We start from the raw sequence: 26,691 nt of genomic DNA on the forward strand, positions 1-26,691 counted from the left end.
TTTGAGACCAGCCTGGCCAACATGGGAAACCCCATCTCTACTAAAAACACAAACATTAACTGGGCATGGTGGTGCACACATGTAGTCCCAAGTACTTGGCAGGCTGAGGCAGGAGAATCGCTGGAACCCAGGAGGTGGAGGTTGCAGTGAACCGAGATTGCACCACTGCACTCCAGCCTGGGTGACAGAGCAATACTAAGTCTCAAAACAAAACAAAAAACGGATTCTAAAGTAATTTTTTGTTTTTTTTAATACTCTGTCTGTCTCCCAGGCTAGAATACAGTGGCGCAATCTCAGCTCACTGCAACCTCAGCCTCCCAAGTAGCTGGGACTACAGACGCAGGCCACTACACCTGGCTAATTTCTGTATTTTTAGTAGAGACAGGGTTTCGCCACGTTAGCCAGGGTGGTCTTGAACTCCTGACCTCAGGTGATCCACCTGCCTTAGCCTTTCAAATTGTTGGGATTACTGGTGTGAGCCACCACACCCGGCCTAAAGTGGTTTATATCCTCAGCAAATTTGGAAACAAACTCAGCAAATATTATTTGAGTTTCTGGTATGTGCTACCACAAAACTAGATATCAAATACTAGGTTGGGCAAAGCTCCTCACTTTATGGAATTTAACCACATGAGCTGCAAATAACATAATTTCATATAGTGACAACTGCTCTGACAAAGTAAACTGGAACGATCAAGTGCAGTGTAACTGGGATGGTAGCCTGGGTACAAGATGCTATATTAAGTAGAGTGCTGAAAGAAACCATCTCTGAGGGGGTGACATTTGAGTAGTGACCTGAATGATGAGAAGGGGCCAGTCATGATAATATCTGGGGATGAATATTCCAGGTGGATGAAACAGCAAGTGTAATGGCAAGTGTGAGCTTAAAAGTTACAGAAATAAGCATGAAAGCCAGTGTGGCTGGACATAGTGATTGAGAGGGAGAGTACAGGAAATGAAGTCTGAGATACAGGTAGAAGCCAAATTATGTGGGGCTTTGTAGGATATAGAAAAGAATTTTGAATTTTTTCCATGCTCATTAAAGCCAGTGGAGGATTTTAGATAATGGAGTGTTATGATCTGATTTTCATTTTCGAAGGCCATTCTAATTGTTTCTTGGAGAACCGAAGGATGTTAAGAGTGGAAGCGAGGATACTAACTGGTTAATAGACTAAAGACAAAGTGAGATGAAGGTGCCTTGGACTTGTGGAATTCATGGAAGGGATCAGGTGTAGGATAAATTTTGAAGGTAAAAGAAAAATGTAGGTATAAAACATCCCAGGATAATAGCACATGAAACAGTTTAAAGAGATTAATTTGGAATTTGAGACCAGGCTAGGCAAAATAGTGAGACTCTGTCTCTATAAAAAAATATTTTAACTTAGCTGGTTGTGGTGGTATGTGCCTATAGTAGTTCCATCTACTCAGGAGGCTGAAACAGGAGGGTTTGAGGCCAGAAGTTTGAGGTTGCAGTGATCTATGATAAGTGCCATTGTACTCCGGCTTAAATAACAGAGTGAGACTCCATTTCTAAAAAAAAAATGGTGAACTGGTGAGGTGGCATGGGGTGGGCAGTAGATTACTTTTTAGAGATTATAAGCCTTGTGATATTTGACATTTTAAATCATTGTGATTACAATCATGGTTAAAACAGTAAACATGTCCCTTCAGAAAACTACAGAGAAACATCTCCTTTTAGTATAGTATATGTTTTAATTATAAGATTCAATTAAGCACTCATTGTATGTGCCACAGTATACAGAAAAGCTCTTTTGTGTATGTTAGATTGAGTTCCTACAGGGTAAGGATCATAGTAATTTCCATATTTTTAGAATTTGCTGGGCTTGGTGGCTCATGCCTGTAATCTTAGCACTTTAGGAGGCCAAAGTGAACCAATTGCTTGAGCTAAGATATTTGAGACCAGCCTGGGTAACATGGCAAAACCCTGTCTCTACCAAGATTACGAAAATTAGCCCTTGGCCCCAGCTATTCCGGAGGCTAAAGTGGGAGGATTGCTGGAGCCTGGGAAGTTGAATCTGCAGTGAGCTGTGATCATGCCACTGCACTCCAGCCTGGGTGACAGAGAGAGACTGTTTTTGTTTTTTTTTTTTGAAACAGTCTTGCTCTGTCATCCAGGCTGGAGTGCCGTGGTGCAATCTCGACTCACTGCACCCTCCGCCTCCTGGGTACAAGCGATTCTCCTGCCTCAGCCTGCCAAGTAGCTAGGATTACAGACACCTGCCACCACGCCCGACTAATTTTTGTATTTTTAGTAGAGACAGGGTTTCTCCATGTTGGCCAGGCTGGTTTCCAACTCCTGACCCCAAATGATCCGCCAGCCTCAGCCTCCCAAAGTGCTGGGATTAAAGGTGTGAGCCACCATGCCCGGCCAACTCTGTTTCAAAAAAAATAATTAATTAAAAAAAACTACAGTTTGACCCAGTGTCTGGTTCCCCATGGGGTGAGCCCCAAACTAGGTCTGCAGTTTATTTAGAATAATTATAGAAACTGAGGACAAAGAGGAGCAAACCATGGGATCTTTACTTATTCTCCTTGACTTAACTCTGTAAACTCAGACTACTTCCTAGAATAATGGGGGTTTTCAGATTGGAATTTTTAAAAATATCCAATCTGTTGCGGCGTTTTGTTTTGTTTTTGAGATAGAGTGTTGCTCTGTCACTCAGGCTGGAGTGCCGTGGTGTGATCTTGGTTCACTGCAACCTCCACCTCCTGGGTTCCAGAGATCCTTCTGCCTCAGCCTCTCAAGGAGCTGGGATTACAAGTGTATGCCACCACACCCAGCTAATTTTTGTATTTTTAGTGAACACGGTGTTTCACCATGTTGACCAGGCTGGTCTCGAACTCCTGACCTCAAGTTACCCACTTGCCTCGGCCTCCCAAAGTGCTGGAATTACAGGTGTGAGCCACCATGCCCTTGTTCTGCCCTTTTTTTTTTTTTTTAACTTTAGAAACAGATCTGAGTTAATGGATAGAATGAAGTTAATTGCTTTTTCAGAGCAATTAATTAACTGATCCCACCACATAACTAGATGTAAATCTAATCTTTGTTCAGCATCGATTTGGGTTGTTGATTTGGAATAAATACCTTCTCCAGTGTTATCTATGGTGGTTTTGGTGCTTCTCTGGGATCCTTCTCGCACATTTGGTCTGATTCGTGCTCTGGTTCCCACTGCTGAGTATTCACAGATGAAACCCAACTCTGGGGCTTCCAGTCCCCCTTAGATGTCTTGTTGGATCAGTGTTTCTGATGTTGAAGCAGTCTGTGAAAGATAAATTTATTTGCCTTGCAGCTTAATTGGTTATTGATTACCTTTTCCCAGCAGTGAGTAGTGGTATGTAGTATTTATAGAGACTTTCTTTTAAAATGATCCATGTTTTTCTTTAGAAGTTGTGCTTTGGACATACCTAATAATACTTGGCATATTAGAAGCATTTTAGATTTTTTTATTTAATCTTTTGTTGAGATTTGGCATTTTTATTTATTTCTTTTTCTTCCCCCTAAAGAGCGTAGACATTTATTTATTTATTTCGACTTATAAACAACAGAAATTTATTTCTCATTGTTCTGAGGGCTGGAAACTCCAAGATTGAGACACCAGCAGATGTAATGTCTTGTAAGGGCCCATTTCTTGGTTCATAGTTGATGCCTCTTCGTTGTGTCCTCACATGGTGAAAGGAGCTATCTAGCGCTTGGTGTTATTTTATTAAGGACCCTTGTAATCTTTAATGTTTTGGATTTGTTCTTTTTCAATTTTGGTTTTCGCTTCCTAGGTTAGACACCAAGACAGATATTTTTAAATCCTTGAGGCCAGGTGCAGTGGCTCACGCCTGTAATCCCAGCACTTGGGGAGGTCAAGGCAGGCAGATCACCTGAGGTCAGGAGTTTGAGACCAGCCTGTCCAACATGGTGAAACCCCATCTCTACTAAAAATACAAAAACTAGCCAGCCATGGTGGCACACGCCTGTAATCCCAGCTACTCAGGAGGCTGAGGCAGGAGAATCGCCTGAACCTAGGAGGCGGAGGTTATGGTGAGCCGAGATCACGCCACTACACTCCAGCCTGGTTGACACGGTGAGACTCCGTCTCAAGAAAAATAAAAATAAAAATAAAAAACTTGAAATGAACAAATAACATATCTAAAATATTTAAATGCTCTAAAAATTTCCATTGCCATCAAGTTCAGGAGAAGTCAACAGCTTGTTTTCCAGGCTTCAAAGAAAGTTGTCTTAAATATAAGTAACACAAGTTAAAAGGTACCATGGTTTCGTTTATATGCGGCCTGTTAAAATGGAGTGTTTTCATTTTTGTTTCTTATAGAAACAGGACCTTGCTCTGATGCATAGGCTGAGTACATGGTACAATCATAGCTCACTGCAGCCTCGAATTCCTGGGCTAAGTGATTCTCTTGCTCAGCCTCCTGAGCAGCTAGGATTACAGGTGCATGGTGCCACACTCAGCTAATTAAAACAAATTTTTTGTGAAAGTGGGGTCTTCATGTGTTCCCCAGTCTGATCTTGAACTTCTCACTTCAAACTTCTCTTGCCTTGCTCTCCCAAAACACAGATTACAGGCATGAGCCACTGCACCTGGCTAAGATGGGATGTTTATGTAGCATCACTAAGAGCTAAAAATACAAACCAGATGCTGCTTGAGTCTTAACCCTTTCTTGTAAAGTTACTACATTTCAATTATATGTTAAAGGTACCTCAGTGACTAACACATTATATATCCTTCCCAGCAGCTCTTCTCTAGTTGTGAGAAAAGAACCTGATGTACCTGTGTTCTTTCCAAATGGCCAGCTGGCAGAAAGTATAAGCATGTGTTTACAGACTGGACCAACAGGGGGTGCCAGTAACAATTCTGAAACATCAGAGGAACCAAAAATTGAGCAAGTAATGCAACCCTTGCCTCATCAACCATCAGATAACCAGAAAATTTACCAGGATTTATTGGTAAGAAAATGTAGATCATTTCATCTTTTTGAGAAGGTTATTTAGTATAGGATATACTAGTTAAGCTTTTCCTAGGTTTAAACTGATGGAGACCTTAACATAAAAAGATTTTTGCCTAATTAACAATGTAGCATTTCTTTTAGCTTTTCATAAATTATAACTTAAATTCAGTAATTTACTGTAAATATACTTAAGTACTTAGAAAAACACAGCTTTATTTTTAAAGTATAAATATTGATATGCCTAATTCAAACCAAAATTAGTATTAGAAAATAAGCAAGTTTCTTGGAAATTTGAAAATTGGAAAGTAGTGGGATATTTATGATAATATTTACTGATTTTAGTTTAGGTAAGCCAATGTTTATTAAATACTTAGCTTAGTCTAAGACAGTAGGCTCAGTGAAATCGATAATATAAAGGTGAATATGACACTCTGTGCCCTTGAGAGCCTAGGGGAAACAACAGCACATGCAGACTAGTAAACAATTATAAGACAGGCTGTTGAGGAGTAGTAGTGTAAAGCAAAGAGAACACAGAATAAAAGGGATAATTCTGATTGGAGGAACTAGTCTTATAAAACTTAAAATGTGATCTGGGACTTAAAAGATAGAGAAACCCTGACTGTTACTTTCATCCAAATTGTAGAACATTTGATTTGTCCATTTGTGAGAAGGCTAATTAAACATACTTCACAGGGCCCTATGTATTCATCAATGAACACTTATTTGTTATTTGCTTGCTAGGTCCTAGACTGGTGCTAGCAGCTTGTATGCTCAGGGAATGAAATATGCAGAAATAGTATCACAGGTCGTTCTTACTTTTAGAAGGTGAGAAGAAAAGGAGCCTAATTCTGTGAATATCATAAAGGCCTAATTTATAACTGAAACATATTATCACTTTTCAAATGAAAGCATTATTTAAAAGTTCTTTATAAAAAATTTAGCATAAATCTTCAAAAATACTTGGAGAATTACTCAAAAGAGGTTTGTTTGTTTTTGTTTGTTTGTTTGTTTGTTTTTGAGACAGGGTCTTGCTGTGTCGCCCAGGCTGGAGTGCAGTGACATGATCTCAGCTCACTGTAACCTCTGCCTCCCGGGTTCAAGCGATTCTCATGCCTTCCAGGTAGCTGGAACTAACAGTCACCTGCTACCACACCTGGCTTTTTTTTTTTTTTTTTTTTCTTTTGAGACAGAGTCTCACTCTGTTGCCCAGGCTGGAGTGCAGTGACATGATCTCAGCTCACTGCAGCTTATCCCTCCCAGGTTCAAGTGATTCTCCTGCCTCGGCCTTTCAAGAGGCTGCGACCACAGGTGCACGCCACCACACCCGGCTAATTTTTGTATTTTTAGCAGAGACAGGGTTTCACTATGTTGGTCAGGCTGGTCTTGAACTCCTGGCCCACCTTGGCCTCCCAAAGTGCTGGGATTACAGGTTTGAGCCATGTGCCTGTACTCAAATGATTTTTAAATATGATCGTTTTTATTTTTATTTATTTATTTTCTTTTTTTTTTTTTTTTTTTTTTTTTTTTTTTTAGCCAGAGTCTGTCTGTCACCCAGGCTGGAGTACAGTGGCAGTGGCGCCATCTCAGCTCTCTGCAACCTGGGCCTTCTGAGTTCAAGTGATTCCCATGCCTCAGCCTCCCGAATAGCTGGGACCACAGGCACGTGCCACCACACCTGGCTAATTTTTGTATTTTTGTTAGAGACAGGGTTTCACCATGTTGGCTAGGCTGGTCTTGAACTCCTGACCTAAAGTGATCTGCCCACCTTGGCCTCCCAAAGGACTGGGATTACAGGTGTGAGCCACCGTGCCCAGCCTATGTTGGTTTTTGAGTGAATGAAGTCTGAACAAACATTCTGTTTTCTCTAGGGTCTGATGAAATTGTTCATTAGGATGTGCTTCTGTAAAAACTCCATAATACCTGCAAATGATACGTAATACCTGCCTACTTGATACTTTGTGGAATTTGACAAGATACTGATTTTCCCTGGCCTTATTGTATCATTAAGGTCTTATTGTAAAATTGTTTTTTAACTTTTTTTAAATTTTTCTTTTTTTAGAGACAGAGTCTTACTTTGTCACGCAGCATATAGTGGCACAATCACGGCTAACTGCAGCCTCAGCCTTGTGACTCAAGTGGTCCTCCTACTTCAACCTCCTTAGTAGCTGGAACTACAGGCGTGTGCCAGCATGCCCAGCTAATTTTTAGTTTTTTGTAGAGACAGGATCTCACTGTGTTGCCCAGGGTCTTGAACTCCTGGGCTCAAGCGATCCTCCTGCCTCGGCTTCCCAAAGTGCTGGGATTATAGGCATGAACTACCACACCCAGCCCTAACATTGTTAATAGTGATTTTTCAAAAAAAATTTTTTTTTCTTTTTGTCAGGGTCAAGTAAACCACCTATTGAGTAGTTCCTCCAAGGAAACTGAGCAGCCATCTACCAAAGCAGTAATTATCAGTCATGAATGCACCAGAACCCAAAACGTTTACCATACAAAGAAAAACACACATCATTCAAGACTGGTGGACAAAGATTGTGTTCTTAATGCAACTCTTAAGCAACTAAGAAGCCTTGGAGTAAAAATTGATTCTCCCACTAAAGTGAAGAAAAATGCACATAACGTGGATCACGCCAGGTAACTTTTACAATTTTGTTTTAAAGGGAGAATAAATTTTATTTTTAAAAAATGTTTATTTATTTTTGCCCATCATTGGCTAGATGTATTGTGGCAATCTCATCAGAAAAGTTATGTTTGTGCCTCAATTCAGTTGATTCACCATTTATTCAGGGCCTACCATATGCATGATGAATAAGAGATTCTTCATTTTTGTGGGAGAGAGGGTTACATACATAAGTAATTTGAGAGATATTATGGGATGACTCCTGGCTGGATAGGCCAACAAAATAGGAGACTTGAGGAAAGAGAAAGGAGTTTCGCTTGGTAGCATCTGAAAAGTCTTTCTGGAGGTGATAAGGTCTGTGCCAGCTACTGGATGTACAGTTACACAATCGTGCCATCTAAAAAACAAAACCATTTCTTTTTTCTAGGAATGTGCCCAACTGGTCATGTCCTTCTGTTCAGATTCCTTTCTACCAAAGATGACCTCAGCACATAACTTATTAAAAAAAATAAATAAAGTCTGGAGATTACATTACTAAGGCTAGCATATTTTCTGTTAATTATTTTTGTTTTCTAATTTAAAAAGTAATAAAAATTGATGGTTTTGGCCGGGCGCGGTGGCTCAAGCCTGTAATCCCAGCACTTTGGGAGGCCGAGACGGGCGGATCACGAGGCCAGGAGATCGAGACCATCCTGGCTAACACAGTGAAACCCCGTCTCTACTAAAAAAATACAAAAAAAACTAGCCGGGCGAGGTGGCGGGCGCCTGTAGTCCCAGCTACTCAGGAGGCTGAGGCAGGAGAATGACGTAAACCCGGGAGGCAGAGCTTGCAGTGAGCTGAGATCTGGCCACTGTACTCCAGCCCGGGCGACAGAGTGAGACTCCCGTCTCAAAAAAAAAAAAAAAAAAATTGATGGTTTTAAAAAACAAACAATACAGAAGAGAGTGTAAGATAAATTGCAAAAGCCACAACTCCCCACATTCCTGCCTGACTATTCCAAAGTTACTTCTCTTAGGCCAGGCTGGTGGATCACGAGGTCAGGAGTTTGAGACCAGCCTGGCCAAAAGATGGTGAAACCCTGTCTCTACTAAAAATACAAAAATTAGCTGGGCGCGGTGGCAGGAGCCTGTGATCCCAGCTACTCAGGAGACTGAGGCAGGAGAATCGCCTGAACCCGGGAGGTGGAGGTTGCAGTGAGTCGAGATTGCGCCACTGTACTCTAGTCTGGACCACAGAGCAAGACTCAGTCTCAAAAAAAAAAAAAAAAAAAAAAGGCTGGGCTCAGTGGCTCACACCTGTAATCCCCAGCACTTTGGGAGGCCGAAGTGGGCAGATCACGAGGTCAGGAGATGGAGACCATCCTGGCTAACACGGTGAAACCCTGTCTCTACTAAAAACACATAGCCAAGCTGGGTGCCAGGCACCTGTAGTCCCAGCTACTTGGGAGGCTGAGGCAGGAGAATGGCATGAACCCTGGAGGCGGAGCTTGCAGTGAGTCGAGACTGCGCCACTGCACTCCAACCTGGGCAACAGAGCAAGACTGTCTCACAAAAATTTTTAAAAAGTTACTTCTCTTAACCATTTCTTTTGTATTGTAGAAATGTTCCATGCATGTTCACGTATATATGTATGTGATAAACTTTGTGATTTGATTTTTTTGTTTTAATTTTGAGACAGTCTCGCTGTGTCACCCAGACTGGAGTGCAGTGGTGTGATCACAGCTCACTTCAGCCTCAACCTCGTGGACTCAAGTGATCCTCCCATCTCAGCCTTTTGAGTAGCTGGCACTACAGGCATGCACCACTACTTGGCTAATTTTTTATTTTTTGCAGAGATGGGGTCTTGCTGTTTTGCCCAGTCTGGTCTCAAACAAACTCCTAGACTCAAGCAATCTTCCCACCTTGGCCTCCCAAAGTGCTAGGATTACAGCCGTGAGCCACTGCACCTGGTCTGTTTTTTTGTTTTTGTTTTTTTTTAAACATGGTATTATAATATCTTGGATACTTTTCCTTATAGGGATATACAGTTCTTTCTCATGTATTTAAACAGCTGCATAATATTCTTTTGTACCCTTGTACTAGAATATATTGAATCCCAGTGCTCTATTAATGGACCTTTAAGCCAAATCTCTTAATTTTTATTTCAAACAATCCTAAGTGAACATCATTCTACAGGTACAAGTATCTTTGTAAGATAAATTCCTGAATAGTCTTAGTAGATACTACTACCATTGCTCACCAAATAGTTGTACCAGTTTATATTCCTGCCAATAGTGTAGAAGAGTGAGGCTAGCATTTTTGGAGTTTTTTATCCATGTTGTAGGATAGAGGCTATGTATCCTAACCCTTCCCCTCTTGTCAGAACTGAGAACGAACTTGTCACGTTAGTTGCAGTTTCTTACTATTTTAAATGTTGCTATGATGATCTTTTGCAAATATTGCTTTTCAGTTTTAGAATAGAATCTTGGAAATGGAAAGACTAAGGTAAAATGATACAAAAATTTTAAAGCCGTTGCTAAGTTGCTTTCTGAAAGAGTATTATTACCAGCTACATATATACATGTATGCCAGCTACCATTTCACCAATACATTAACTTCAACAAATGCATACTGAGTTTCTACTGTGAGCCAGCTTATAAGAGATATCATAATACACAAAATAACCTGGTAAAGAAAGACATCTTTGTTCTCATAGAGTTTACAGTTCAGTGGGGAAGACACAGATAGTCAATATCTTTTATACCTGCTGTGAAATGGAAGGATAGAGAATGCCATGGAATCACATAGGAGAGGTAGCTAACTTTAAGAGTATTTTCATACTGTGTTGTAATTACATCAAAATGGTCCCTTTTAAAGATCTGTACTAATTAAGACCAAAAATACCTTAAAGTTTTAAAAGTTATATTTTATTATTGATGCAATTTCTGTATATTTAAATTTTTATTTTAGTTTTTAAAAATAGGATCTTGCTCTGTCACCCAGGCCTGTCACCCTGGAATACAATGGAATACAATGATACAATCATAATTTAGGTAACCTCAAACTCCTGGGCTCAAGCCAATCCTCCTGCCTCAGCTTTTTGAGTAGCTGGGACCAGAGGCATGTGCCATCATCTCTATGTCATTTTGATTAAATATGAAACTGTACTGCAATAGTTTCTCCAACATAAGAGTCAAATTTTGGGCCGGGCGCGGTGGCTCAAGCCTGTAATCCCAGCACTTTGGGAGGCCGAGGCGGGTGGATCATGAGGTCAGGAGATCGAGACTATCCTGGCTAACATGGTGAAACCCCGTCTCTACTAAAAATACAAAAAACTAGCCGGGCGTGGTGGCGGGCGCCTGTAGTCTCAGCTACTTGGGAGGCTGAGGCGGGAGAATGGTGTGAACCCGGGAGGCGGAGCTTGCAGTGAGCCGAGATCACGCCACTGCACTCCAGCCTGGGAGACACAGCGAGACTCCGTCTCAAAAAAAAAAAAAGAGTCAAATTTTGGTTCCCAGTTATCTTAGGCTTACGTCTGGAATGTCCTCCCAGCCTATCTGAGGCCTACCTGATTAATTCGCATTGTTTCAGTTTGACTTAAACTTAGTTTTTGAGTATAATGGCCTACCACTCTCTACCAAGTTCCAGCCTACTTGCCATTAGCACTTGCAAGACTCCTTGATGTTACTTTTATCTGAGATGCTCTTTTTTACCTTTCTCCTTGCCAAATCCTTCTTATCCTTCAAAGCTGAACTCAGATGTCACCTCTTTGGACCTCTCAGAGTGTATTGATGTTTTGTACTCTTTTTTTTTTTTTTTTTGAGATGGAGTTTCTTTTGTATTGCCCAGGCTGGAGTGAAATGGCGTGATCTCGGCTCACCACAACCTTCGCCTCCCGGGTTCAAGCGATTCTTCTGCCTCAGCCTTCCTGAGTAGCTGGGATTACAGGCATGCGCCACCATGCCCGGCTAATTTTGTACTTTTAGTCGAGACCGGGTTTCTCCATGTTGGTCAGGCTGGTCTTGAACTCCCAACCTCAGATGATCCACCTGCCTCGGCCTCCGAAAGTGCTGGGATTACGTGTGTGAGCCACTGCGCCTGGCCGATGTTTTGTACTCTTAAATTACCTTGTTCTCAGTAAATTGTAGCATGTACTTGTGACAGCATTTTCAGCAAGTTTTTTTTTTTTTTTTTTTTTTTTTTTGAGACAGAGTCTCACTCTGTTGCCCAGGCTGGAGTGCAGTGGCATGATCCTGGCTCACTGCAACCTCTGCCTCCCAGGTTCAAGCAATTCTTCTGCCTTAGCCTTCCTCCTGAGTAGCTGGGACTACAGGTGCGCACCACCACGCCCAGCTAATTTTTGTATTTTTAGTAGAGATGGGATTTCACTATATTGGCCAGGCTGGTCTCGAACTCCTGACCTTGTGATCTGCCAGCCTCAGCCTCCCAAAGTGCTGGGATTACAGGTATGAGCCACCACATCCGGCGAAGATTTTGCATAGTTCTAAATCCTCATTTCCTCTACCACTAACTTAGTGGGCCTTCAATGAGTCATTTGCTGAACAAACAACATTCCTCCTACTCAGGTCATCACTGAAGCGTACAGTGAAGGTTCATTTTTAGTGTCTTTGTAGTATTTACTGTCAGTATTTAAGACCTTATATTGTTATCTTTTTAACGTGTGTAGGTATAATATAACTGGTATACTAAAAGTTTATAAGGCAGTTGTTTAGAATTTAAGACACATTTTTCTATAGAAACTATTACAAATTATAGGTTAAATATTCTAGGAAACTAATCCTTATAATCCATACTGTTCCTCTAGCTCTGTAAACCAGACATCTTTCATCATTGTATTGATGTGAAAACTCATTTCATGTTCCAATTCTGGACTCCAGGAGCACATCATTCCACCAGAAGAGTGGCTAAGGCAGGGGAAGGAAGACCTGCTTTCTATTTTCCTGTTAATAGAATCCCGCAGAGATTAAGAGAGTCTAAAGGCAGGAAGGCAGGGAAAGAGGGTGCCAGACAAACCTAGAAATTGTGCAGGAAATGGAGATTGTGGGTTCGAGGTCTAGAAGCAACCTCTACACATAGGTTCCCAATTGGAGCGACTTTTTGAATTCAAAACCTGTCTCAAGCAGTCTCTCTAGTTGCTTCTTTACCTTGCTTCCTGGCTATCTGGTTAGTAGTTGAAAAACTCTGTTTAGGATAAGTAGTAGATAACTAATCTGGATTCAAATAGGATCATGAATCAAAGTTGATTTTTTTTTTTTTTTTTTGAGAGACAGGGTCTCGCTCTATTGCCCAGGCTGGAGTGCAGTGGCACAATCATGGCTCACTGCAGCCTCAATCTCCTGGGCTCAAGTGATCCTCCCACCTTAGCTTCCTGAGTAACTGGGACTACAGGTGTGCAGCAGCACACCCGGCTTATTTTTATTTGTAGAGGTGGCAGTCTTGATTTTCATCTGAGTTGGAATAATTTTAGAGCTTCCCATAAATTGTTGGCATATGGCTCTCACTCAGATTTGTTCATGGACTTTCATCATTCCTTGTAGCTGCACATCTAATGAGATTTTAACATAGGCATATATTTGTGCTTAGGCTTTTAGGATTTGATTAGTGGAGCGGATTCCTTTTTGCTTTTCCTCTTAATTACCCTAGTGTTTATATGCTTTGGTTCTGAGTATTATTGATTTGTTTTTTTAGCGATGTGGTCTCTATTTTGCCTAGGCTGGCCCCTTGAACTCCTGGGCTCAAGCAATCCTCCTGCCTCAGGCTCCTGAGAAGCTAGGACTACAGGTGTGCATACCACTGTGCCTGTCTTGATTTTTTTTTTTTTTTTTTTTTTTTTTGAGACAGAGTCTGGCTCTGTCGCCCGGGCTGGAGTGCAGTGGCGTGATCTCGGCTCACTGCAAGCTCCGCCTCCCGGGTTCACGCCATTCTCCCGCCTCAGCCTCCCAAGTAGCTGAGACTACAGGCGCCCGCCACCACGCCCGGCTAGTTTTTTTTTTTTTGTATTTTTAGTAGAGACGGGGTTTCACCATGTTAGCCAGGATAGTCTCGATCTCCTGACCTCGTGATCCACCCGCCTCGGCCTCCCAAAGTGCTGGGATTACAGGCTTGAGCCACCGCACCCGGCCTGTGCCTGTCTTGATTTGTTTTGCTATTAAAGTAATGATATCTCATTGCCCCTGCCCCACCCTCCAAATTGAAATTGGCTAGCTTGTGTCAGGCATGGAAACTTGAATAGCCTTCTAAACTGATATTAACTACTTTATGGATCTTTTAACCATTCTATAAAAGAAGCTCTACTTAAAATTAGAGGCTGGGCATGGTGGCTCACGCCTGTAATCCCAGCACTTTGGGAGGATCACTGGAGCTCAGGAGTTCAAGACCAGCCTGAACAACATAGTGAGGCCCCATCTTTACAAAAAGAAAAATTTTTGATTAGCTGGGCATGGTGGTATGCACCTGTAGTCCCAGCTACTTGCGAGGCTTTAGTAGGAGGGTCACTTGAGTCTGGGAGGTCGATGCCACAGTGAGCCATTATTGCAACACTGCACTCCAGTCTTAGTGGCAGAGTGAGACCTTGTCTCAAAAAAAAAAAAGTTAATTAATTAAAAAAAAAACACCCAAATTAGATCTGCTTTCTTTAAATATTTAACATTTTGAATTAGAAGTTTTCTTTGCTTTTATCACATTATTTACATTAATATTATCTATAGACTGAGGAAATAGGCAAAGTAGAAAAAGACTTCCAAAAGTATTGTCACTATGAATGAAAGAATAATGTCTGGATAAATTAGTAGTATCTCTTTAATCTTATTAAAATAGTCTTCAAAGCATTAAATGCCAAGAAGGTTAAGGAAGAATTTCAAGGTTATAAAGACCAGCATTATTGAGCACACTGTTCCATTGTTTGGTGATGGCATCACTGGTTTCAGGGAATTTTTTTTTTTTTTTTTTTTTTTTGAGACAGAGGCTCACTGTCGCCTAGGCTGGAGTGCAGTGGCGCAGTCTCGGCTCACTGCAGCCTCCACCTCCTGGCTTCAAACGATTCTCCTGTCTCAGGCTACAGAGTAGCTGGATTACAGCGCCCGCCACCACGCCTGGCTAATTTTTTTTGTATTTTTGGTAGAATGGGGTTTCGCCATGTTGGCCAAGCTGGTCTCGAACTCCTGACCTCAGGTGATCTGCCCACCTCGGCCTCCCAAAGTGCTGGGATTACAGGCATAAGCCACCATGCCCAGCCTGGTTTCAGGGATTATTAATGGTTGGAAACAGTTTTTTGCAAATTTCAGGTGCTTATAAGAATGAAAATACATAATGGTTGTTTGATTTTTGTGGGTCTGTGAATGCAAGCAGTGGCTAGCACATATAAAACAGCTGAATTTCTTCATGGGATGATGTAGAAAGCCATAGCATATTTGACTAGAATATAATGTTCACCACAACAAATAGTGCACAAAGGACTCTGATGGAAAAAATCCAAGTTACTGAATATAGTACAGTAAAACAGTGGTTACAGAGCCCTAGAGAGTAAGGCAGTCATGGTTTATCTCAGCTTGCTATGTACTATTTAGCTTGAGAAAATTAGCTCAAATCTCTATTCCTCAGCTTTCTCAACTGAGAATAAATATAACATAGTACCTACTTCTTTTATTCATTCAACAAGTACTTACTGAGTGCCTACTACGTGTCCCAGGCATCAAAGATACTGCAGTGGGGGCCGGGGGAGCAGACAAAACTCTGCCCTCATTGGCTTTCATGAGGGTGCTAGACAGTAAATAAGAATCAAGCATTGATTGAATATGTAGATATGTGTATTCAATGTATAGACCACGATAAGTGCCAAAAAGAAAACAGAAAAGTAGTGGAAAGTGAATGTAAGGTGTTGAAATGGAGAATAAAATAGAAATATTCAATAGGGAATACCTCCCTGAGAAAGGTTACTGTGAGGAATGTATATGAATAATGCATGTAAAGCATTTAGCAGAGTACCTGGCATATATAAGGACTCAATAATTAGCAGGCTGGGTGCGGTGGCTCACGCCTGTAATCCCATCACTTTTGGGAGTTCGAGGAGGGAGGCTCACTTGACCTCAGGAGTTTGAGACCAGCCTGAGTCTCTAATTGTGCCAGCATTAGCAAATGACATGCAGTTGCCACTGCACTCCAGACTGGGCAACAGAGCAAGACCCTGTCTCAAAAAAAAAAAAAAATAGCAGCTATTTATTATATATGTGATACTAAGGAAAAGGTAAGTCAGTTGACTTAACACTAATCAAAGTAAGTTGAAGATTATGACTAATGAAAAAAGTATTCGTGTGTGTGTGTGTATAAGCCCATATCCAGAGACTGGTTGATGTTTTTTATTCATTGCAAATGGAATCTCCTCAACTATGAACAATTTAATTTTCTGAGCTACTTACCAAAGCTTGTACTGTTATATAATCAAATGTGTTTTGTGTTTGATTTTATTTTTATGTTTTACTTTACATTAAACATTAGCTGATCTCTTGTGCTATTTGGGTTAATAGTCATAAATTAAATGACTCATAGCTATGTTGAATGACTTTTACATTTGAGGCCTTGTATTTGTTGTTAAAACCATGACTGATATACAGATTTAGGAAAATTAATTTGTATCCACTTTCAACCTGTAAATCATGGATTACCTTCTAGGCTATTATTTTTATCCCTTTTTTAATTATTTATTTATTTTTTATTTTTTAAGAGACAGAGTCTTGTTCGGTTGCCCAGGCTAGAGTACAGTGGCATGATCATGGCTCTCTGTAACTTTGAACTCTTGAGCTCACACAATCCTCCAGCTTCTTGAGTAGTTGGGACTATAAATGTGTACCACCATGCCTGGCCAATTTTTAAATTTTTTTGTAGAGACAAGATCTGGCTATATTGCCTAGGCTGATCTTGAACTCCTGGCTTTAAGCAATCCTCCCACCTCAGTGTCCCAGTCTGCTGGGATTACAGGCTTAGGCCAAATTACAAATTACAGATTTGTACCCAGCCCATATCTATCCTTTGTGTATCTGGATCATCAAGACTTAGGTGTCTGAGTACTTAGATAAAAGGACCATGAACTTAAAGCTGAAGATCTTTTGTTGCTTGTATAGAATGGAACGCATTGAGAACTAGGTATTAGTTAGAATATGGTAAATGATGGTTTACTGCTTTGTGTCTTTCAGTGTGTTGGCATGCATCAGCCCAGAAGCAGTGATCTCTGGATTAAACTGCATGTCATTTGCTAATGTTGGCATGAGTGGCTTAAGCCCCAATGGTGTGGATTTGAGCATGGAGGCAAATGCTATAGCTCTGAAATATTTAAATGAAAATCAGCTGTCACAACTGTCTGTCACTCGATCAAACCAAAATAATTGTGACCCATTCAGCCTTCTCCATATTAATACAGACAGAAGCACAGTAGGGCTTAGTTTAATTTCACCAAACAACATGTCATTTGCAACCAAAAAATATATGAAGAGATATGGACTCCTACAAAGCAGTGACAATAGTGAAGATGAAGAGGAGCCTCCCGACAATGCAAATAGCAAGAGTGAACATTTATTGAATCAGAACCATACGTCCATACCTGAACAGCTTGGTGGTCAGAAAGAGCCTTCTAAGAATGACCATGAAATAATTAATTGTTCTAACTGTGAATCTGTGGGCACTAACGCAGATATGCCAGTATTAAGAAATATTACAAATGAAGTTTTGCAGACAAAAGCAAAACAGCAGTTGACTGAAAAGCCAGCTTTCTTATTAAAGAACCTTAAACCAAGTCCTGCAGTGAACCTTCGAACCGGGAAAGCAGAGTTCACTCAACATCTTGAGAAAGAAAATGAAAGGGACATTGCAATTTTTCCTGAAAGTCTGCAACCTTCTGAAACTCTAAAGCAGATGAATAGCATGAATTCAGTAGGCACCTTCTTAGATGTAAAACATCTCAGACAGTTACCAAAATTATTTTAACCTTTTAACTCCCTGCTCTTTTAATACAGGGACAGGGTGTCTCCTGAAGATACTTAGGGAAGCCAGAGAGCCTTGTGGTAGTTTTGGGATTTCCTGATCATTCTGGAGTCAGTCTGTTTCTTGGTAGCAGCCAACTGGGAAGAGTGACTTTTTCTGTGAGATGGCTGACTAGTGATAGGACTAAGTTCTCATTGTTCAAATAGAATTGTTCAACATCACTGAAACCTTTAAGAAAAACAAACCCTGAGATCAGTTATTCCTACAAATTTAAGTAGATAAATACTATCCAGCTCTGAGTCTCAACTGCTCTTTTATACTGTACTTTTTTTACTTTTTTTTTTTTTTTTTTTTGAGATGGAGTTTTGCTCTTGTAGCCCAGGTTGGAGTGCAGTGGCACGATCTCGGCTCACTGCAACCTCTGCCTCCTAGGTTCAAGTGATTTTCCTGCCTCAGCTTCCCAAGTAGCTGGGATTATAGGCATGTGCCACAACGCCTGGGTAATTTTGTATTTTTAGTAGAGACAGATTTTCTCCATGTTGGTCAGGCTGGTCTCAAACTCTCGACCTCAGGTGATCCGCCCGCCTCGGCCTCCCAGAGTGCTGGGATTACAGGCATGAGCTACTGCGCCCAGCTATACTGTCCATTTTAAGAAGTTCTAGCATGTTTCATCTCTGCATTTATCCCATATCACTACAAGAACATAAGTTATCATGGTATTGGGTAAATTAGCGAAATCAGCCCTTTCTGAGTTTAAGGGAAAAGTTATTTTTGAAAATAATAAAAATAACACTCTTTTAGACAAGAGTATTTCCTCTGAATTAGGATGCATGTTTAGTAAACTCTGGAGATACAACTTTTTGCAGTGTGGTGGGTTGGTTTTAGTGTAACATCTTCAACATGTCACGCTGGCTATCAAAGAATAAGAAAATTATTGAGTATGAGTATGTTTTATAAACTTTCTGAGTTTTTCAAATGTCTTAATATTTTTTAATAGAACTTAATAAAAATGTCTAGATTGACTCTTTTCCTTTGTTCTCTGTTTTAGTTTATTCCCCACTTTTTAAAAAACTCTTAGCCTGCCCCCAAATTACAAAAATAATACAGAGTTCCCATATACTCTTCTTCCAGTGTCCTCCAGTGATAATATCGTGCATAAGCATAGTAAATGAACAAAAGCAAGCAATTGACATTGGCTATAATGCTAATAACTGAACCACAGACCTCTCAGGTTTCACAAGTGTTTACACGCACTCATTTATTTACTTTTTGGTGTATAGCCGTATGAAATTTTACCTTTTTTTTTCTTCAAGATGGAGTCTTGCTCTGTTTCCCAGGATGCAGTACAGTGGCGTGATCTTGGCTCACGGCAGCCTCTATCTCCTGGGTTCAAGTGATTCTTCTGCCTCAGCCTCCCGAGTAGCCTGGATTACAGGCATACACCACCACGCCTGGCTAATTTTTGTAGTTTTAGTAGAGACGGGGTTTCACCTTGTTGGCCAGACTGGTCTCTAACTCCTGACCTCGTGATCTGCCCACCTCAGCCTCCCAAAGTGCTGGTTATAGGCGTGAGCCACTGCGCCTGGCTGAAATTTTGTCTTTTATAGAATCACATAACTACTACCATAGTCAGCATACAGAACTATTCCATCACCACAAACTCCCTAGTGGTAGTCTTTTGAAACATGGTCTCTCCAACCCTAACCTCCAACAGCCAGTGATCTGTTCTCCACCACTAGAATGTTGGCATTTTAAGAATCTTTTATATAAAAGGAATCATACAGTGTATACCTTTTTAAAATTGGCTGTTTTCACTTGGCATGATGTCCTAAGATACATCCAAGTCGTTGAGTGTATCAGTTCTTTCCTGGCACATCCCCCACAACCTTTTTTAAAAGGTCTTAAATTGTTATATTTGAATATAGATGAAAGAGTCTTCATTGACTTGAAAGATAAAGCTTTTCTGATGAAGTTAAATTGAGATGTTTCACATCAAAGTTGATATGTAAACTGGAAATACATAGACTTTGGATCCATTTTCAACCCAGCTGTGGCTTTCCAAGACAACCTGATACCGCTTTATAGTAGCAAGCCCAAGTATAGCAACATGGTGGCTCCCTACTGTTCCCCACTGGAGCCACGGACCAGTTAGTGCATCTTTCCCTACATCATTGCTCTTTCAAGTTAAAATTAAGACATGTAAATGGCAATGATGATTAAAATTAAGACATGTAAATGGCAATGTCTTGCCCTGTGTTTCCATGCACATTGTTTGGGGCTTTAGTTATTTTAATGAATAGCATAAAAATTCGCTTACATGTTTTATTGGGGTAAGTTTACATAATGGAATTGTCAATGCCACTTCAAGTGTCTTCTGTTTAGCCCTCAGTTTCACTCAATGAATGTAGGTACGATTTATATTGCACACTATTGAAACAGAGAAAGTGAATCAACTGACAGCCTCATCAAGTACCTTTATCACTGGGAGTCCTGTAATGTTTATACCAAACAAGAAGCTATCTTAATAGTAAAAATGGAGCCTAAGCTTTTTAGGCAAAGTCTAATTTGATCACTTATTACCACATCTAATTTAAGGCCATATCTAATTTTTTTTGAGACAGAGTCTTACTTTTTCACCCTGGCTGGAATGCAGTGGCATGATCTCGGCTCACTGTGACCTCCACCTCCCAGGTTCAAGTGATTCTCCTGCCTCAGCCTCCTGAGTAGCTGGGACTACAGGGGTGTGGCACCACGCCCAGCTAATTTTTGTATTTTTAGTAGAGACACGGTTTCACTGTGTTGGCCAGGCTGGTCTCGAACTCCTGACCTCAGGTGATCCACCAACCTTGACCTCCCAAAGTGCTGGGATTACAGGCGTGAGCCACTGCACCTGGCCAAGGCCACATCTAATTAAAATGTCTAAGGAGTTTTGGAGCCTGAATTTAGACTGCAGATTAATTCAACAAAACAATGTCTCTTTCTACTAAACATGTGCCAAGAGAAGAGGAACCATTACTAAAGCCTACTCTAGAAGGTGTTCTACTATGAGAAGGTTGATAGAGTTTGGATGTTTGTTCCCACCCAAATCTCATGTTGAATTGTAATCCCTAATGCTGGAGGTGGGGCCTGGTAGGAGGTGTTTGGGTCACAGGGGCGGGTCCCTCATGGTTTGGTGTTATCTTCAAGATAGTGAGTTCAGGTGAGATCTAGTCGTTTAAAAGCTTAAAAAGTGTATGGCGCCTACCCCCCTCCCCACCACTTCAAACCTCCTTTCTTTATAAATTACCCAGTCTCAGATGTTTCTTTAGAGCAATGCAAAAATGGCCTAACACAAGTTATTTGGTAAATTAGTTGCTATGATAACTTTTAGGCATCTTTAGAGAAAGCATTAGTACTGCGAAAATTGGATTTTAAAATTTTAGGCTGGGCGCGGTGGCTCACGCCTGTAATACCAACACTTTGGGAGGCCAAGGTGGGTGGATCACCCCAGGTCAGGAGTTCGAGACCTGCCTGGCCAACATGGTGAAACCCTGCCTCTACTAAAAATACAAAAATTAGCTAGGTGTGGTGCCGCACCCCTATAGTCCCAGCTACTTGGGAGGCTGAGGCAGGAGAATCACTAGAACCTGGGAGGCAGAGATTGCAGTGAGTCGAGATTGTGCCACTGCACTCCAGCCTGGGCAACAGAGTTAGACTCTGTTCTCAAAAAAGAAAAAAAAAAAAAAAAAAAACTTTGGAGATACTTGCCTCTCAAGTGACATATCTCTGAATTTCTTTCCTCCAGTCCTGCAACATACTGTTTATAAGATAACATGGATGCTACTTCAAAATGGCATAGGAAAATGATGGAACTTATATTACCTAACTTCTGGGTAACAAACCCGTTAGTGCGAGTCCTGGCCAGTTGGCAACCACTCTTATCCCACTTCGCCAAAAGTCTCACTCAACCTCTAATCCCCTTGCCGATTAGTTTAAATCAATAACTACTCCATGCTCCACTTTTGTCCTCTGCCTTATCCTGCCCTGTGCTAAGCCCCCCAGAAGTGGATGTAGAAATTTTAAACAGTATCCTTTAAAATGTAGACATTTTAAACAGTAACAGCAAGGATACTGTTTAAATCTTTACCTTTACCAGCTGTAAAGATTCCACGGAAAACAGATATAACCAGGAAATAGTCACAAGAGTTATGAGAGTGTGACGAAAAGCCAACATGAGTGATCTAGACTCTAAGGAGCCACAACAATGTACTGGTGATCATGTCCGTCTTTTTAAGACTTACTGTGTGCTCACGGGTCATTGTGCAGAGCACTTCACATGCATTAGTTCATTTAAGCCTCCTGGCTGACCCCAGTTGGTGATAGCTATGGTTTGATTATCTGTCCCCTCCAAACCTCATGTTGAAACTTAATCTTCAGTGTGGCAGTGTTGAGATGTGGGGACTTTAAGAGGCGATTGGGTGATGAGCCTTCTGCCCTCTTAAATGGGTTAATCCGTTCATAGATTCATGGATTAATGGTGGCTTTATAAGAAAAGGAAGGCCAGGCCTGGTGGCTCATGCCTGTAATCCCAGCACTTTAGGAGGCTGAGGCGGGCGGATCACGAGGTCAAGAGATTGAAACCATCCTGGCCAACATGGTGAATGGGCGTGGTGGTGCGTACCTATAGTCCCAGCAACTCGGGAAACTGAGGCAGGAGAATCACTTGAACCTCTCGGAGGCAGAGGTTGCAGTGAGTCCAGATTGCGCCACTGCACTGCAGCCTGGCAACAGAGTGAGACCCTGTCTCACAAAAAAAAAAAAAAAAAAAAAAAAAAAGAAAAGGTAGAGAGACCCGAGCTAGCATGCTCTTGGATGCATCCCTCACCTTGGATGCCCTGTGCCACCTCGGGATTCTGCAGAGTCCCCACCAGCAAGAAGACCCTCACAAGATGCAGCCCCTCAGCTTTCAACTTCTCAGCCTCCATCACTGTAAGAATAAACTCCTTTTTATAAATTACTCAGTTTCAGATACTTTTGTTATAGGCAATAAAAACAGACTAAGACAGTGATTGTTATCTTCATAGTTGAGGGAAGAGCTTCAGGGAAGTAATTTACCCAAGTAAGTTGCTACCAGAGATTCAAGTTTCAGTATAACTCTAGAGCTCAAGGTCTTACTAAGCCATTGAGAAATACAACCTCTCAGGCCTGAGGAATTCAGGAAGAGCTTTCTGCAAGAAATAGATCTTGAGCTGAATAAATTATTTCAAATACTACAGCCAATGCTGTCTTTAAATACTGTGCTGTCCTCCAAGCTGCCCCACTTTCATTTTCTTCAGGAAGGAGTCTCTTGCCTGTTAGCCAAGACCAGAGACAATCATTTTTTACTCATGTGTTCTGAAGTAAGCAACCCCAGCTCTGTTAATGTTAAAGTGTTCACTTCCATTGATTTTACAATGTGATAAACTAGTACTGAGTCTGTACTATAAGGGCTCTAGGAAATTGAAGGAACAAAAAGTTCCTTCTGTGCCCTTGTTTTCTAGGCATTGCTCATGAAGGCAGAACCTTTCCTAGCCTCCTAGATTAACTGAGAGGCCCTTATACCAGCAATATAAATTTCCTGATAATGTCTGGCGTTTGCAGATTCCTTCACACTTTGCAAAGTGCTTTTCCACATATTTTTTACACAGAATTCTCACAACAAAACCCTACTGAAATACGTATGACAGGCAAAATGGATCCCTTTTTACCAAAGATGAGACAGACACAAAGTATAACAGGGTAAAATCATACACTTATAGTTAACAACCAGGACTCCAGCCTAGTGTCCCTCCACAGCATCTAGCCCAATGCAGCCACTCCCTCCACCTTTCCTCTCCACGCAAGTATCATTTTTGCACCTAGTCACTCAACAGATAAATAATGTTGATCCTGCTGGACAGTGAGCTAGAAGCTGAGCATAAGATGATGAACAAAATGTGCCCTAGAGTAATTCAGTCTAATGAGGGAGAGACATGCAAACATTCGCAATACCATTAGATAAGTGCTTATAATGAAACTACACAATATGTGAGAATATGAGAGAAGCTGGGAGGTTATTTTGAGAATATTCTAGAGGGGCAGTGACATTTTCCTAGAATCAGGAGCAATAGGAAAGAAAAGAGGAGTCAGGGATATTTCTGATGGAGGGAACCACTTCTGCAAAAGCAGGGAGCTATAAATAGGTATAGCATTTGGAACAGGGGATCTGGGGAAGGGAACCAAACATAGGAAAGAAAAGACACACAAGTAGATAGAACACCAAATTAGGAGTCAGCAATAATTGGGTTCCTGTTGCTCTGCCCCAAACTCTGTAACATTGGACAAGTCACTGGTTTTTAGTTTCCCAGTTTTTGAGATGAAGCGGTTAACCCTAAGTGTCTCTGATATGCTGTAATTGTATGAAATGATGGTGTGGAAATCGTATGTGAGCAGTTATTTGAAAATCCAGAGGAGAGAAAGGCTTCCTGCAAGCGAAAGCAGTGGGGTTGGTCTTTGAAAGATTTTGAAGGATTTCCACAGGTAGAAGTGAGATTTCCTCACTTTTTATTTAATATAGTGTTTAATATATTTCATAATTTAAAAGGAAATTCTGTCATTCCCCACAACAATGTTAAGTAATATCTGTTCAAAGTACCAACATGTCTTTCTTCAGCTCTGAATTAAGCATTCAGTTTCTAAGGAGCTCAAAACATAAAGCCCATGAAAAGGTGCTTCAAGGTTTGGAATCCTGGACGATGCTCCCTATCTCTTCCTCCCCACTCCCCATACCGGAACTGTCTGGGTCACAGAGAACATCCTCAGAGGAAATCCTGTTTTCCCACTTCCTGGTCAGAGGCTGAACTCCAGGAAAAGGATGGATTTGGGGAGAGCTCTGTGTCCTGCCTCTTCATGGGAGGTCTGGGGCCACAAAGGGGTGAGGGAGGGGCTAATCACAAACACAATGGAAAGATGACATCAGGTATCCAAGAGTGTGAGAGCCTGAGGGCCTTAAGCAATCACTTAGTCCTCCTATGCGTGAGGACCCCGGGGTCCAAAGAAGAGATGGGACCTGCTCAACTTCACACCGTGTTGTAAGCAAGAGCTGGGGCTGGAGTTCAGGACTCCAGCCTTCCAGGTTTTACTACCATATACCATGGCATGTAAGTCAGAAAGTTAGGTACTGGGCAATCAAACCCAGGCCTCTCTGTTCTCCTGGACATAGCACAAAGGACAGAAAAGGAAGGCATCCCCCACGCACACAGACACTCTTCAGCTTTCTTACCTTTGCTTACATTTCTCCTATGCCTCCAAACTCTCTACAGGTTCAAAGTCCTGTGGACCCCTGAAAATCTCTGCCTCCCCTCCCATCCTAAAAGAATCTTCCTGTAATCCTCATGTGGAAGTGATATTATCCCTCTTTGAGATTTCATAGCAGGCCGGGCACGGTGGCTCATGCCTTATAATCCCAACATTCTGAGAGGGAGGGTCACTTAAGCTCAGGAGTTTGAGACCATCCTGGGCACCATAGGGAGGCTCCGTCTCTACAAAAAAATAAAAACAAAATAATTAGCTGAGTATGATGCCACGTGCACCTGTAGCCCCAGCTACTCGAGAGACTGAGGCACTTGAGTCCAGGAGATCAAGGCTGGAAAAAAAAAAAAAAAAAAAGAAAGAAAAGAAAGAAAGAAAGAAAAGAAAAGAAATTCCATAGCCCTTTCTCTGGTCCTTTTCTTGTCCTCTCACAAAATTCATTACAACCAGCTTGGAAGCTCCTCAAGAGCAGGGACTGTATGTGATTCCCTTGTCCAAGGAAGAGCTACATGGAAAAGATCTGCCAAATGCTCCTGCTATGTCAGGGGCCTTGTGCTAGACTCTGGGGAGCATAACAAAGAAAGAGAAGGTGCTGTTAGATCCTACTGTTGTAGGTGTGCATGTATGCATGCTCGGACACATATATGCAGAATCACCTTCGTCTAACACTGATCAGAGTCCTACTCAGTATCTCATTTAGACCTCACAATAGCCTTTCCTGGTAAGAGGAAGCAGACATGCAGCTTCACATGCAGACATCAGAAGTATTCAGAATTACCAAGAATTGGGACAAATCAGAAGAAACCACCTGCAACAAGAGACAAACTCCTGGTTCAGGATGGTGGAATAAGAATGAGATTGAGGGAAGGAAAATGAAACTATTCTTAGAGATCTTTTTAAAGACCAGAAACTGCCTGCTACGGAACCAATACTATTTGCTTGCCACATTGGAGATCAGTAGGGTTTAAAGGAAAGCATTATTACACATATTCCTTCATCTAATCATCACAATTTGGTGCAGTAATAACAGTATTTAACCTTTACTGAACACATCTGCTATGTCTTAAGTCTGTTACATTTGTTAACTCATTTATTCCTTACAACTGCATGAAGTCGATACTATTCTAATCTCCCATTTAGCAGGCTAGAAATAGGAACAGACAGGTTAAGTAATGTGGCCCAAGTTCACACAGCCAATATAAGGATTTAAATATTGGCAGTCTGGTTCCAGATCTCATGCTCTTTTTTTTTTGATAGAGACGGGGTTTCGCCATGTTGCCCAGGTTGGTCTTGAACTACTGGGTTCAAGTGATCTGCCCACCTCAGACTCCCAAAGTGCTAGGATTACAGGTGTGGGCCCCCACACCCGGCCCAGATCTCATGCTCTTAACCTGACCATCAGATTGGGATTATCCCTTTGAGGAAATGGAGACTCAAACGTAAAATGACGTGCCCAAGCCACACAGATGAAGTAAGTAGTGAAGTCAGGATTTGAACTCTGGTCTGTATGGCTTCAGAGCCTATGTTCTCCTTCTTTTTCTCCTCCTTATCCCTTGGGAGCAGCAGGTTGAAATAAGCATGTGCTTCAGTTCCCTAAAACCGTTGGTCCTACCTTGATAAAGTGACACTAGGTCTTAGATGTTGGTTGGAAGGGGAGCAGGTTCATGTTTCATAGCTGAGTCACTCCTGTGAGTGACTTGCTCCAAACCCCCAAAATCACCATGGAGGGGCCTGTGCTGTGACTCTCCAAGACCTCTGCTTGCCCTCACCTCCCCACCCAGCACAGAGACCCTCTGTGGAGATACGGAGAGTCT

At 41.5% G+C, this 26,691-nt stretch overlaps 1 protein-coding gene across 5 annotated transcripts in view; it reads left to right on the top strand.

The window, feature by feature from the left end:
• Nucleotides 1-18,614, top strand: part of LOC105494991 (STIL centriolar assembly protein) — an 80,705-nt gene extending 62,091 nt beyond the window's left edge. For 4 of the 5 annotated variants that reach the window (XM_011764098.3, XM_071093507.1, XM_011764099.3 and 1 more), the window contains 3 exons: nt 4,762-4,975; nt 7,361-7,611; nt 16,786-18,614. In XM_011764098.3, coding sequence (XP_011762400.2) covers nt 4,762-4,975; nt 7,361-7,611; nt 16,786-17,572 — 1,252 coding nt within the window. In that variant the 3' untranslated portion in view covers nt 17,573-18,614. The remainder of the gene's footprint in view (nt 1-4,761; nt 4,976-7,360; nt 7,612-16,785) is intronic. The other variant, XM_071093504.1, reaches the window with a different exon arrangement.
• Nucleotides 18,615-26,691: the final 8,077 nt, after the last annotated feature.

Source organism: Macaca nemestrina, chromosome 1, assembly GCF_043159975.1.
Source record: "Macaca nemestrina isolate mMacNem1 chromosome 1, mMacNem.hap1, whole genome shotgun sequence".
Taxonomy (NCBI): domain Eukaryota; kingdom Metazoa; phylum Chordata; class Mammalia; order Primates; family Cercopithecidae; genus Macaca; species Macaca nemestrina.